The sequence below is a fragment of the Hevea brasiliensis genome, chromosome 12 (assembly GCF_030052815.1).
Source record: "Hevea brasiliensis isolate MT/VB/25A 57/8 chromosome 12, ASM3005281v1, whole genome shotgun sequence".
Taxonomy (NCBI): domain Eukaryota; kingdom Viridiplantae; phylum Streptophyta; class Magnoliopsida; order Malpighiales; family Euphorbiaceae; genus Hevea; species Hevea brasiliensis.
Genome location: NC_079504.1, coordinates 46,688,669 through 46,700,233, shown reverse-complemented (window position 1 = coordinate 46,700,233; position 11,565 = coordinate 46,688,669). Strand labels below are relative to the sequence as shown.

The following is an 11,565-nucleotide window of genomic DNA, read 5'->3' as shown; positions in this document are numbered from 1 at the left end:
TAAACACCACCTCCCAACAACCCACTGAAACACCACCCTTCTCTATCATTAACTCCGCCGGAGGCCCCTGCCTTGGACCCAATACTCCTACAATTCATACATCCAGCACCATATCAACAAGACCCTCAACCCAAATTCCAAAAGATTTAGACAATCCGTGATTGAGACTGCAAGGTCCTCAGCTTTGCACAACTTTCTTCGACTTCTTAAAGCAAATGATTGAAAAAACTTCTATCTCTGACTTTGTCTTTAATGCCACATAGTGAGAGAGAAAGGAGAGAGGAGGGTCACTTGGAATTCAAAATTCTAGGCAAGATCCTTTCTGATCTTCAATGTTGGCATTATTTGGGCATTAGTGAGAGGAGGATTGGGGCCATTAACGAGTCAAGAAGAAACTTGTTGAGGGAGGAGAGAGAGATTGACTAGGGTGGGTTGTTTTGTTTAGAAAAAGGAAGTAATTGGGAAATACACCTCGTCTCATGTTAACTAATACCATGCCTTTTTTTTTTTTTTTAATATAGGCACATTTTGTCATTTAATTTGCTTGCCATTCGAACATGGAACCACAGTTATAGGGTATAATTATTCCACATTCTCTCCTCTTTCTCTCTCTTTTTCATTCTTTCCTTCTCTCTTTCTAGAAACACGAAGTTCTTGTCATTCTCTTTTTGACGTGTTTGGAGTGAACTGCTAACAAATGGGTTTACGATGTGGAATCCTAACAAATGGGTTAATATATTGTTACCCCTTTTTTTTATGCGTTTGGAGTGAACTGCTAGCAAATGGGTTTATGATGTGGATTGCTGACAAATGGGTTAATATATAGTTACCCATTTTTTTGCTTATTATTTATAAGATCTGAAGTATACGTGTTTGTAAATTTGCTAGTGTGAATTCATTCACTATTGACCCTTCTTAATTCGGGGGGAAATGGGTTAACATATGGCTGGCTTACCTTACCACTCCATGTTTTATTAGTTCAAGTGTGGTTAATGGAAGTTGTATTTATGTTGCAGATAAATGATTTCTCTGAATTTTTTTAAGCTAAGTGTTCTTTTATTCTTTGTGTTTATTTATCTACTGCGGTTATACAGTTTGAGCTATGGCTTTTCATTTAGTTTGCTACACTTGTTAATTCTCTATCCTCACTCTCCCATTGGTTAGAAACAAGTAGAATTCAGTATTACTGCTTCCCCCCTTTTCAGCCACTTGCAATGCGTTTGGAGTCAACTGCTAAGAATTTCATTTTCCGGATAGAGAGAGAAAGAGATGGAAACAGAGAGAGAGATGAGAGAAGGTAAGTGTTTTTTTTGTTTTTTTAATTATTTATGATATTATAATGACTTCATCTTTTAAAAAAAATGGTATTATTTTTCTTAAAAATAATTTATTTTTCTCTTTTAAAAAAAATTTTTCGATCCATTTTTCTGAGTACCCCAAATACTAAGAAGATGTAAAAAATTTTTTCCTTTTAATAAAATAAATAGAGCCTAAATTACTCTTAATATTTTCTCAATATAATCAAATATTAATTAATGTGGAATAAGCTTCCATTCCTGTCAATATTTTAAGCTATCATTATCAAATAGAATTTTGAAGGTATTTTAACAATAATTTGACATTGACCTTGATTATTAGGAAATGAGAGGGAAGCAGATGAAACCTAGAGGCGGAGGATGGGTTGAAGGCGAAATGTACCTAATGATTTGGAATTAAAATTTTGAACTCACCCAACAATTTATAAAAATATTGTATATTTGAATTTATTAAACATCTCAACTTCTATTTTTATTTTTCTTTTTTAACACAGGTAAAAATTATTATTTGAAAGTTAAAGATACATGAGAGATATGATAAAAAAGAATTAAAAATTAAAAAAAAAATTAGCGTTAGTATTTTTATTTTATTAGCACGCGTGTGATGAATGATAAAAATTTATTCAACAAAGGATTTATTGGTTGCAAAATTAAATTATAAGATTTAAAATGATTACAGTATAAGTTGAATGTACTACAAAATTTTATAATAAAATTTAGATGTCAATTTATATATTCATTATTTTATTTTTATTTAAAAGAGCAGTTTTGATATTGCTTAGAAATAATATGAATAAGAACTCACTCTTTGAAAAATAATAATTAAAGATTAATTAAAATACAATACATAAGTAGAGATTAATTTTAAAAAGTGGTGTATAGTAAGCAATATAAAATTTAAGGAATCTAATAACTTTTCAAATTGGAGTACTTGGCAATTGGCAATATCCTTTTCAGATAAAATTTACAAACCGTCCCTGCGAGCACCGCCTTTGCCTCCTCATCCTCCTTTCTAAAGGAATATTTTAACACTGAAGTTTGTCCTATATATGTGTATATATATATGTATATTCTCTCTTGCTTTTTGTTTCATCTCCATGGGGTCGCCATCTCCAAGACGAAATGCGGTCTATTCTATCTCTAGAATTAAACCCACTATTCAAGGGGCCACTTTCATCTTAGATGCTTTCCATATTAACCCACATCAACGCTGGCAGCTTATTAAACAGTGACCTTACAGCCTAAAACACGGATTGAACGCTACGCAGCCTGTGTGGGATCCATGATATTTGACCCTTGATTATCAATATCCTCCTCTCTGTGCGAAAATCTCATTCCCGGGTGCGATATATAGTTTTCTGCATCTTACTTTTGAACTCACCCAACAATTCTACCAGCTGCTTCCTGCCTCTTTGCACCAAATGGAGTTTAGTAAACCCAGCTTTTATACAATTGTGTATCTGCCAGTGTTTCTTTTCTTCTCTATCAACTTAGGATGCCTGCAAGCCAGCGCTTCAGTGAGAGAGACGGATGAACTTGCTTTGCTCGAATTCAAACAAGGGATAACCAGTGATCCACATGGTATCTTTAACTCATGGAATGATTCTCTCCATTTCTGCAACTGGACTGGAATCACATGCGGTCGCCGCCATCAAAGAGTCGTCTCCTTGGTCTTACAAGGGCAGAATTTGTTAGGATCTATATCACCACATATTGGCAACCTCAGTTTTCTCAGGTTGATCAACCTCCAAAACAACAGCTTCAGCGGTGAAATTCCACCGCAAGTTGGCAACTTATTTCGATTGCAGGAATTCCTTGTCAGTAGAAACTCATTACATGGTACAATTGCAATAAACTTGACTCGCTGCTCACAGCTCAAGACGATCGATTTACGATGGAATAATATAACTGGAAAAATTCCCGCAGAACTTGGGTCTCTTACAAAGCTAGAGATGCTTGGACTTCGTAGTAACAATCTGACAGGAGAAATTCCACCTTCTCTAGGCAACATTTCATCACTTACAATATTTTCTGCTTCTTTGAATAATTTGGAGGGAAGTATTCCAAATGAAATGGGTCGATTAAAAAGCTTGAATATTTTCGCCGTTACAAACAATGGATTATCAGGCACAATTTCTCCATCTCTTTTCAACATCACATCTTTGAGTTATCTGGCAGTTGCTTTCAATCAAATTAGGGGGAATCTACCTGAAAGTATTTGCTTTACTCTCCCAAATCTTCAAAGTTTTCTAATCGGTGCAAACTATTTCTCTGGCCCAATCCCAAATTCATTGTCCAATGCATCTCAGCTTCAAATATTTGATGTCGCTACTAACAATTTTGTGGGACAAGTTCCCACTAATCTTGGAAATTTACAGAGTCTCTTCAAGCTGAACTTTCAGTTAAATAATCTTGGAAGTAATTCATCTAATGACTTGCTTTTCTTGACCTCCTTGACAAACTGTAGTAATCTAGAAAGCTTGTCCATCTACGGAAACAATCTTGGAGGTGTCTTGCCAGACTCTGTAGCCAATTTTTCAACTCGGCTCACTTATTTATATTTGGGAGGAAATGAAATCACTGGAATTATTCCTGTGGCAATGGAGAATCTTGTCAACTTAATTGCATTGGTTATGGAGAAAAACCTTTTCACAGGATTCATCCCCTATCAATTCGCAAAGCTTCAAAAGCTACAGTTATTGGCTTTAGGTGGAAATAGATTGTCAGGTGAAATTCCATCCTCTATAGGTAACCTCACTCAGTTGTCAATTCTGGACCTGTCAAATAACAAATTAGAAGCAAGTATTCCTTCAAGTATTCGAAATTGCCAAACATTGTACGATTTGGACATTTCAAAAAACAGTCTCAGCGGAGAGGTGCCCAGGGAAGTTCTAGGCCTTATTTCTTTATCCCATGTACTAAACTTATCTCAAAACTCTTTCACTGGGAACTTGCCAACAGAAGTGGGAAAGCTTAAAAATGTAAATACACTAGATCTCTCGGAAAACAATCTTTCTGGCGAAATTCCTGGAACCATTGGAGAATGCTTCAGTCTAGAATATCTTTACATGCAAGGAAATTTTTTCCAAGGAACCATTCCATCATCTTTAGCTTCCCTTAAAGGCCTTCGATATTTAGATCTTTCCCGAAACAACTTGTCAGGACAAATTCCAAACGATCTCCAAGAAATCCCTTATCTCGAATTCTTGAATCTCTCTTTCAATGATCTTGAGGGAGAGGTACCAAAAAATGGAGTATTTCTTAACGTCAGTGCATTGTCACTGATTGGGAATAATAAGCTTTGCGGTGGTGTCACAGAACTTGGTTTGCCAAAATGCCCCACCAGAGTCATGAAGAAAGTGAAATCCCACACTCTTAAGCTAGTAGTTGTAATTGCTTGTGTGGTTCCATCTGTGCTTTTGATTCTTATCTTTTTTCTTATTTGCTGGATGAGAAAATCAAGAAGCAAGCTTTCTTTTGCACCCTTTGAAATGAACCACCTTCTAAAGGTATCTTACAAAGATCTTTATCAAGCAACGGATGGATTCTCTTCTAGCAATTTAATTGGTTCAGGTAGCTTCAGCTCTGTGTATAAAGGACTTCTATCTCAAGTTGAAAGACCAGTAGCTGTTAAGGTCCTCAACCTCGAGCAAACGGGTGCTATTAAGAGCTTCATGGCTGAATGCAATGCGCTGGGGAATATAAGGCATCGGAATCTTGCCAAGCTTGTAACATGTTGTTCCAGCATAGATTACAAATCAAATGCATTCAAAGCTTTAATTTTTGAATATATGGGGAATGGAAGCCTAGAAAAGTGGCTGCATCCATGTGAAGGTGGTGAAAATCATTCAAGAAGCTTGAACCTTCTTCAAAGGCTCAATATCGCCATTGATGTAGCATCAGCATTACATTATTTACATGACCTCTGTGAAAAGCCTATCATTCATTGTGACCTGAAGCCCAGCAATGTTCTTCTTGATGATGACATGGTTGCTCATGTAAGTGATTTTGGTCTAGCAAAACTCTTCTCAATCAACTACGATTCATCTCTTAGTCAAACCAGCACAATTGGAATCAAAGGAACCGTTGGTTATGTGGCTCCAGGTAATTAACAACTATATAAGCCCCCTTCCTCTGTTTTTCTTGTTTTTTTTCCCTTCTAGTTCTACTTCTTCTTCTTCCTTTAATAGTCCTTTTTTTTTATTATATAAACAAAAATTGATATGTTTTTTCAATTACACTTTCTTATTTATAAATCTTAGGATTAGATCAATTTCCAACAATTACAGAATGCTTCAAGAACCACTGTTCAAGGACCACTGTTCTATATCAGTTCTATGTAATTTCCACATAAATGTACATAACTTGAGGAGTTATATCCTCATATTATTAACTTTCAGCTATACCAGCTCTAATCAAGACTTGTGTTCCTCATTTGTTAATTTATTGCTAATCAACAAATGATGAACCTATTATTGCCATATTTGTTGGGAATACTTTTCCTACATTGAGAAAATACAAAAATGAAAAGGTAAGTATAAGTAGTTGAATTGTAACATTAATTTGACTTTTGACTTGTTATTTTAATGTGTAAAGCAACTTAACCACTTATATAAACCTAGATTAAAAATGAATTAATACATAGTTTATCCAGTACTCTTCCCAAATTTAACAACATTAATTTGATTGCTGTTATAATACATGCAGAATATGGAATGGGTGGTTTAGCATCGAAAGAAGGAGACGTTTATAGCTATGGGATTCTTGTGTTAGAGATGTTCTCAGAAAGAAGACCAACTGATGAAATGTTTAAAGGGGGAATAAATCTCCATGATTTTGTAAAGGCAGCATTACCAAAACGACTTTTACAAATAGTGGATCCAAACCTTCTCCCTGGAGAAATAGCAAATGAAGAATATGAAGATGGTGAAATACTGGAAGCAGAACAAACCAATCACCATGGGAACATGAGCCAGGTTATAGTGAATGTGAGACGATGCCTAGTTTCAATACTCGAAATTGGTGTTGCATGTTCAGTGGAGTCACCTATGGAACGAATGACTATGGCAGATGTCATGAAAAAGTTGCACTTGATAAAGAAAACTTTTTTAGATATTCAAATGCCCAGAAACAGACCAAATGGAGGGTGATTGGGAGGTAATTCTATAACTTTACTTTTAAATTTTTTTTCCTTAATGATTAAATACATGGTATGGTCAGATTTTATTATTAAAACCTCATTGCTAAGAATCAGAGAGCACCGGCTTGAACCAGCTGGGTAATTAGCAAACTAGAAACTTAACCGAATTTGAATCGGTTTTCCAATTCGATCTACTCAACAAAAGTTTTTTAACAATTGCCAGCAATAATGATTGAACACATGACTAAGCATTCATTTTTTGGCCAATAGCACAATATAAAATTATTTATTATAAATTTAAATTATATTATATTAATTTAAAATAATTAATAACTAATTTTTTTAATTTAATCCACTTGTAATTAAATAATTAATGGTATTAATAATTTATTATATTAGTACATTAACTTGAATTATCTTTCTATTATTATTATTATTATTATTATTATTATTATTATTATTATTATAGTGCATATAATTTTTTTCATTTATTATTTTATATAAATTAGTATATTAACATTTATTTTTCATTAGTATAAATAAATTTATTATAAAAATTTCAATTTTAAACATTTTTTATTGCAAATAATTAAATGTTATTATTTTAAATTTTAATTAAATATCTAAATTATTTTTTAAAAATATCATATTAAAATTTAACTAAATTTATTTTAATAATTATTTATAAAATATATAAAAGTATATTAATTATAATGAAGTATTATGATTAATAATTTATAATATTTATTTAATGTTTAATTCCAGTTGGACTTCAAACCCTTAACTCTCTCTGCTTTCACCGATTCGAGTTCGAAAATCTTGATTAAATATATCTTTATTTTTGCATTTTTTTTAATAATATCCTCTATTTCTAATTTTATTTATTTCTTTAATAATTTATTATTTTCTTTCAATGAGCTCTTTTTTTTTCTTTTATTTTAATACAACAGAATTGTGTCTAATGGCATCTAGATAATATTGGACTAAGATCCATTTTGACATGCATAAAAATTATCAAATAACTTAACGTTTTAGTATTGTTTCATACTCCCATTAAAGGTTTATTTATGTTGTAATGGCAACATGACTAGTTTTTTTTTTTTTTTTTAAAAAAAAAACATGACTAACTTTTTTTTTTAAACTACTACAGGTGCTAAACATTTCAAGGGAAGTCAAATTGAATAAATGTCCACTTTTCTGTATGTGATCTATGTAAATATATCTTTCTTAATTTTTCGCTATTGTTATCTTGTTTTCTTTTTCCCTCAACGCGTTGTACTAATGAATTGGTGCTATTTAAAAATAAATTGTCATACAATTTGAGTATTATCAATTTTAATAGTTATTAAACTTTAATTTATATAAAATTATTATTGTTGTACTCAAGTGTCCCTTACACAAATCCATCCAATTAACATCTTTAGTAGGCCCTTATTAAGATACCAAACACATTAATGAAAACTGAATTAATAGCAGTAGTATTCAACAACATATGGTGAAACAACTTCCTTGCAAGTACCATTGTTTAAAATTCGTCCCTTGCACGTACAGTTATTTATAGATTTAATTTCACCTCTAATCATTGAAGCTTCCATCAATTTCAAACTTTCAATTTGGCCATTAAACTTCAATTTGTATCGGCAAAATCTTTTGAACTTCAATTTTTATTTTAATAATCATAATTATTGATACTACCCACCCAAAATCGAGTCAAATAATCAGCGCTCGAACGAAGAATCCAACATAACAGTTAAAGTGTCAATGCTCGGTCAAAGAGTCAAAGCAAAAATGAAGAGCCTTCACAAGAGCTAGACAGACCATGATGTGGTAATTTAGACAGAGCAGAAGAGTGCTCGAGCAACCTAGAGTGAGCAAAAGAGTGCTCAGGTAACCCAGACCGAGCAAGAGTGAGGTCGAATGAACAATTAAGAAGAAAGATCAAGTGTAGACATTCATCCAGTAAGTCGAGCAACAACTATACTAAGCATCAGCAAAAGCTAGTCAATAAGGACACCGGATCTTTAGGAGGAAATCTCAGGATATTAGCTGAGTATCTGAGATTCATGTAGCTAGCTACAGTGGCTACTTAGCCTTTAGTATATAAATATGAGAAACAACCATTAATCAGGTACGCTTACTCTGCTAAAATCTCTACCGAAACTCTCATTACTTAATTCTTCTCTTTCATGACAATACTCTAACTTGAGCGTCAGAGTAATTAGCCAATAAGTGGTGTGGTAAATCCAAAAGTGTACGAATCGCTCAAGTAGTAAAAATAAGATATCATCCTATAGGGATTTGAGTTTGAGTACTAAACTATAAAAGTTACGATTATTTGGGCTGACAAAAATGTGTATCAAAATTAAAGGATGTAAATAAATCACTATATAGAAATATAAGTAAATAAGCAATAAGAAAAGCAAAAAAATCTCTAAATTAAATGTAAAATCACTAAATAAACAATGAGTATGCGATAACTAGAATTAATTGATGGTAAAGGTGATTTCAGAGTTGGAGTTCATGAAATAAATGTATTGGGATTTAGTTAGGTAAATCCAATTTTTAAAGGAAAATATAAGAATTGAAGGTAGTTAATTCTAAACGTCTCTAATCTCTTTCTCAAGCAAATTAAAGAGTATTTTAAAGGAAACCAAACCCCACTCTCATGCAATGTTTGATTATCCAAAACCCATTAGCACTTTAATCAACTAAAAACACCTTTTAATCCCTAGTTTGTCTCTAACTCTAGGTAATTATCAATATTTTGATTATTTATCAATAATTTTCACCTATCGGTCCTTCAATTAAAGATTAAGAACTAAACTCAAAGAGTAGGCAAAAGGTAAGTCAAGAAAGCACACAAGATATGAATCAAAGCTTATACATATTAAAAATCTGGATAAACCTAGTCCAAATTCATAAGTAAAATTTAAATCATTACACCCAACTCTAAAATCTCTAGTATCTACTCACTCATAATTGTTTTTACAAGAAAGAAATATGAAATAAAGTAGAGATACATAAAAGCAGGACTAAAAATAAAAGAACCCAGATGAAGAGAATCCAAATCTCTAAAAATGGAGCTGAAAAATGACACTTTTGCAAGCTTGGTCTTCCTCAAAAAATGGCACCTCCTTCTCTTTCTTAAATTTTGATTTTCTCTTTCCTTCTTGTTATGGAAATATTGAAAATAACATGATTATATATGTGTCAGAAAATTACCCTAAAGTTTCTAAGAGAAGAAAAAGACAAAAAGGTATAATGAGTGGTAAAATGTAAAAATAATCCTAGTCAGTATTAAAATCTTCCAGGTAACATGACCTAGTGTTGGAATTCAACATGCCTCATGTAGGTCAACTTATGAAGTAATATGGGACATGTGATTTCATCTGAAAATTGCTGCCTCCATTAACTTTTTTCTTTGCTGCGATTGATGAAATAACATGCCTCATGTCACTTCGTATGAAAATTGTTGTTTCTCTTAAATTTTCTGCCTGTTAAACTTGAGAAGTAACACTGACCAGTGTTAAAGCTAAGAAAGATATTAGCTTCTCTTCAAGCATAATTTCTTCAATTTCTTCACCACTCTAAGCCTTAAAATAACATCAAATCATTGCATTTGCACCTTTTCATCTTCAAATCACATCAAAATAGAACAAAAACATAAAAATTCTAAAAATCAAATATAAAAATGCTAAATCAACAAGTAAACTAAATTAACAACTATAATGCTATAAAACTCCAAAATAAAAGGGCAAACTAAATGCAAAATGACCCTAAAATGCCTATATAAAATATGTGTATCAAATTCCTCCAAACTCAAATCTTAGCTTGTCCTCAAGCAAATTAAAGACAAAATATGTAATTGCGGTACCTTCCCTTAGATTCATGAAAATCATCCATCTAAACTCTCAAGCTTACCTCTAGCCACCAATAAACCATATACCCACCTTTATGGTACAAGGAATTCAATCCTCATCAAAGCTATCACCGCTTAACTTTGGGTCAATTATCATATTTTCTGTAACACCCATACATGCATAGTCCTGTGCAAATAACTGTTCCGGCGATCGGTGTCAATCCGTACAATTAAGAGGATTAGAACCATGTTTAAGTCATCTAGAAAAGCCCTGAGTGAAAATAAATAACCATTATATGATGATGAAATGAAAATAAAAAAAAAAACAAAGCACAATGAGTTAAATGAGCCGGGGGTTACAGCGATGGGTGACCTTACCAGGAAGCGACTTGTAACACCCTAGGCAAATCCCACATCGGCAAAACACGGGAGAGATGCTGGGTTTATAAGTTGGTGGTTCGTAACCCCTAGTGACGCGTTTTAAAACTGTGAGGGCCACGGGCCAAAGCGGACAATACTAACTGGAGAAGGATTGGGCTGTTACAACACCCTAGGCAAATCCCACATTGGCAAAACACGGGAGAGATGCTGAGTTTATAAGTTGGTGGTTCGTAACCCCTAGTGACGCGTTTTAAAACCGTGAGGGCTTCGACCCAGAGCGGACAATATCACTAGTGGGCCGGGCCGTTACACGACTGTTTGGTCAGTTTCAACCCTAATTTTAAACGGGACATTGTGACACCACAGTCCTAAGAACTATTGCGAAGCTAGTGGAAAAGAGAAAATCACAGAAAAAGATAGAGAACTAGATTAAATAATTAGGTCAGGGTTCCTGAAGAAATACTGAATTTTTAGTAAACCGGATTAGACCGGCGAGGGGCAAATTGATCAATTCACCCTTAGAGGTGACTCATGACCTAACTGTCCAACAAAATCTAAGAAGTAAAAACTTTGAAATATAGATTTAAATTAAAGAAGTATGGAAAAAAGAAAGGAAAAAGAAAAGAAAATGAAAATAGAGTTATGACATCACTCAAGATGACCTAAGCATGATGTGATAAATAAATATCTTTTTAATTACAATTTTGACCAAGTCAATGGAGGGATAAATACTAAAAATTTAAAAATGAAATTTTGGTCTTCTCTTTGCTCAAGCTTGCCGTCCCTCTTCCATTGCTCTCTCTCTCTCTAATTTTTTTTTTCCATCCTCCATTGATAAACAAATTTGAGCTCTTAAAACCTCCTTTATA

The 11,565-nt window shown here is 33.0% G+C and overlaps 1 protein-coding gene across 1 annotated transcript; it reads left to right on the top strand.

Annotated features, from left to right (window-relative positions):
• The first annotated feature begins 2,487 nt into the window (after positions 1-2,487).
• Positions 2,488-7,782, top strand: LOC110636144 (probable LRR receptor-like serine/threonine-protein kinase At3g47570). The gene is made up of 3 exons (XM_021785698.2): positions 2,488-5,420; positions 6,024-6,473; positions 7,607-7,782. The coding sequence occupies exons 1-2, from the start codon at positions 2,738-2,740 to the stop codon at positions 6,464-6,466; spliced, it is 3,126 nt and encodes a 1,041-aa protein (XP_021641390.2). The 5' UTR covers positions 2,488-2,737; the 3' UTR covers positions 6,467-6,473; positions 7,607-7,782.
• The last annotated feature ends 3,783 nt before the right edge of the window (positions 7,783-11,565 follow it).

Bases quoted from the DNA above. Each gene is read 5' to 3' on its own strand.
- LOC110636144 (XM_021785698.2), top strand. From the start codon at position 2,738: ATGGAGTTTAGTAAACCCAGCTTTTATACAATTGTGTATCTGCCAGTG. The intron at 5,421-6,023 runs GTAATTAACAAC...TAATACATGCAG, and splicing joins CGTTGGTTATGTGGCTCCAG to AATATGGAATGGGTGGTTTA.